This window comes from Anoplophora glabripennis, unplaced genomic scaffold (assembly GCF_000390285.2).
Source record: "Anoplophora glabripennis isolate ALB-LARVAE unplaced genomic scaffold, Agla_2.0 scaffold5327, whole genome shotgun sequence".
NCBI classification, from domain to species: domain Eukaryota; kingdom Metazoa; phylum Arthropoda; class Insecta; order Coleoptera; family Cerambycidae; genus Anoplophora; species Anoplophora glabripennis.
The window spans coordinates 1915-4999 of NW_019421409.1; the positions used below are offsets into that span (position 1 = coordinate 1915).

The 3085-nt window shown below is 36.5% G+C and overlaps 1 protein-coding gene across 1 annotated transcript; it reads left to right on the plus strand.

The window, feature by feature from the left end:
* Nucleotides 1–2237: 2237 nt before the first annotated feature.
* On the plus strand, nucleotides 2238–3030 carry LOC108916669 (the record flags this gene model as incomplete). Its single annotated transcript, XM_018722969.1, has 1 exon — nucleotides 2238–3030. A coding segment is annotated over exon 1 (793 nt), but the record flags the coding sequence as incomplete, so codon positions are not given.
* Between the last annotated feature and the right edge of the window lie 55 nt (nucleotides 3031–3085).

A 3085-nucleotide genomic window follows, 5' to 3' on the forward strand; every position in this document is an offset into this window, starting at 1 on the left:
ATCTACAAAATGAGACTCCCATTTAAGCTACTTCGTACCTCTTACCGTTTCCGAGATCCCTGTAGTGAGAAGCGAATTTGTAACAACCTGTATGTCCATAGGAACATATTTTATTAATTTTAACATAGAACCCACTATTAAAGTTTGCCAGAGCATATCATTCACATCCTGTATAATAATATTGCGTCTTTGTAGTAAATGGCTGGCAATGCGTACATATTAAAAAGTTCCAAATTCAACTAAATATATTATTGTGGTAGATAGAATATATTTTATAGTAGCAGATAATCCTTCAAACGATTTATTTACAAAACATTACTTTCAAGACTCCGTTAAGAAACTATTAAAAGCGCTCAATAATTTCATTTTTTAAGAAATAATGCAATAACAGCCATTTACTAAAACGATAAAGAATTACCGCATCAAAACACTGGAGGAAGGTTTCCATCAATATCCTTCACTCATGTGGAACGACGGTATTTTGCAACCCACATTTTGTTGATTTTACGACCCGGCACGTTTCCACACAAACAAGAGTGGTCTGAATGGAACCTGTTTATATATAATTAACCAAATAAATGAAAATTTTCGCCAGAGCTTACGGATATTGTGGATAGGGATCAATATAAATAACAGATTACAAAGTTCGCGTGACTAATTTTAATCACGTCCACAATTAAGTAATAAGTTTGACACAACCAATAAATTGAGCATCCAATTTATTTTATGGTAATTTCAACTATACGGGGAAATTTATAAAATAATATGTGTCCATATGCAATTTTCACGTATTGATTAATAATTGCAGAAAGAAATGCTCGTAGAAAAATACAGCAATTAAAATAAGTTACTTATTACATAAACGTACCTAATGTACGTTGTGAAAATTCTACTAAACCGTTCAATATTAAAACATATAGGTACATCAAATAAAGTTACGTTCCCAATGAGGTCATAACCCCGTCATTTCGAAACGAAGTTATTAATAGTAGAAATTTGCACAGGTCAGGTAACCACAAAAGATCACTTGCAGATTTTGTTGCGATTATTGCAGTAGCGGAAATGTAATTTTTGTCGAAGGATTTTTCTTTGATAAGTAAGTCTTGATACATATTTAGTTGTCTTATTTTTTCTTTGTTTTTTATTACTTATTTAGTGCATCGAACAGAGACTTTCTTGTCATCTCAGGTATGTAAAAAAATAAATAATGATTTCAGGACAAATGCCCTCTCAGGACTTCATTATGATACTTATGCGTATATCATCAAAGACACATTTATTGACCATCATTTCCCTGGTTCTGTATTAAATGATAATACATACTCATTAATTCCAGGCATAGATTGGAAGAGAGACTCTAGAATTAAAATAACACAGCCCCACAAAAAAAAGTATCGGATCTGGTATCATGTATTTCCATGTAAGGTAGGTGAATACAATATGCCCATGTTTGCAATATGCGCACGGGCGGTAGTTTGATGGTTTTATGAAAGATCGCAGCACACACCATAACCGTAGTTTATTCCTGATAACTTACTGTAAGATTTCAGTCGGTGATATCGCCAGTAGCAAGCGCCATTCGACTAGTGTTGCGAAAAATCGTGTTTGTGAGACGCTTTTATAATATCTACGGCTTCATTTTTATATTATAAAGTTGTGAAAGAAACTTTCAATGACCTGCAATATCTTGTGTTTAATACATAGATACTAAAGCTTAGATTGTAGTGAAAAGTAATCGATTTAAGGTAAGACCATAGACAAAAACACAACATAACCTAATTTTACTTCATGTGTAGCAATATGCCCACCACGAAGGGTCGACATTATGCACATGGGCATATTGCTAGCTCTTTGCATATAATTTATTTATAGTGTAAATTGTTACAGGTATGACTGGTAAGGCGATAAATCGGGGCCTTCGGAATAAGTGGACCAGAGAAGACTTACAAAATGCAGTCGCAGCTGTACGGGAAGGTCGAATGTCACGTCAAGGAGCTTCAAAAACATTTTCAATACCTAGAAGAACTCTGAGCAGACATGTGGACAATAACGAAACTAGAAAGTCCGCAATGGGGCGAAAACCAGTACTTACTGCTGATCAAGAAAGAGAACTGTCTTCAAGAATAATTCGACTGGCAGAGGTTGGTTACCCGCTTACATCAAAGACACTTCGAAGGTGTGTGTACAATTTCTGTACCGAAAGTGGTATACCAAATAAATTTTCTACCATGTCTAAAATGGCTGGCAGGTATTGGCTTAACGGATTTTTAAGGCGAAAACCTATAATAAGACAAAGAAAAGCACAAGGTATGAACCCAGCTCGTGCCCAACAACTGAATAGATTGGAACTGGTAAATGACCATTTCACAAAATTGAAAGAAATACTTTTAGAAATGGATTTCATAGATTGCCCAGAGAGAATTTTTAACGTTGATGAAAAAGGTTGCAAGCTAAGGTTACACCATCAGCAAAGTGTTCTAGCAAAAAAAGGGGCGAAACGTGTACACCTGGTAGCACCAGAGCATGGGGAAGACGTTATAGTTGTCTGCTGTGGCAATGCCTCTGGTATTTTCATTCCACCGGCAATTTTGTTTAAAGGGAAAAGACTGAAACCAGAATGGAAGGACACATTACCACCAGGATCACTGGTCCTTATGACGCCTAAAGGTAGCATGAACATTACCACATTTTGCAGCTGGATCGAGCATTTAGCTAAATATGAGCCCGCAGGAAAATGTCTTTTGATTTTTGATGGTGCCAAATGCCATCTGGACCATACGATCATCGATGTAGCCGAAAGACATGATATTGTGCTCTATTGCTTACCATGCAACACGACGCATGAATTGCAGCCGATGGATAAATCCGTATTTCGTTCTTTTGAATACCATTGGGACGATCAGGTGCTCCAGTATTGGTCAAGACACAAAGATCGTAATATCACAAAGATGCGATTCGGTGAAATTTTTAGTGTTGTGTGGGATAAAAGCGTACCACCGGCAAATATAAAAGCAGGCTTCGCCGCAACCGGTATTTTTCCCTTTAATCCCGAGGCAATATCGGAACTGGCATATGCTCCTAGTGA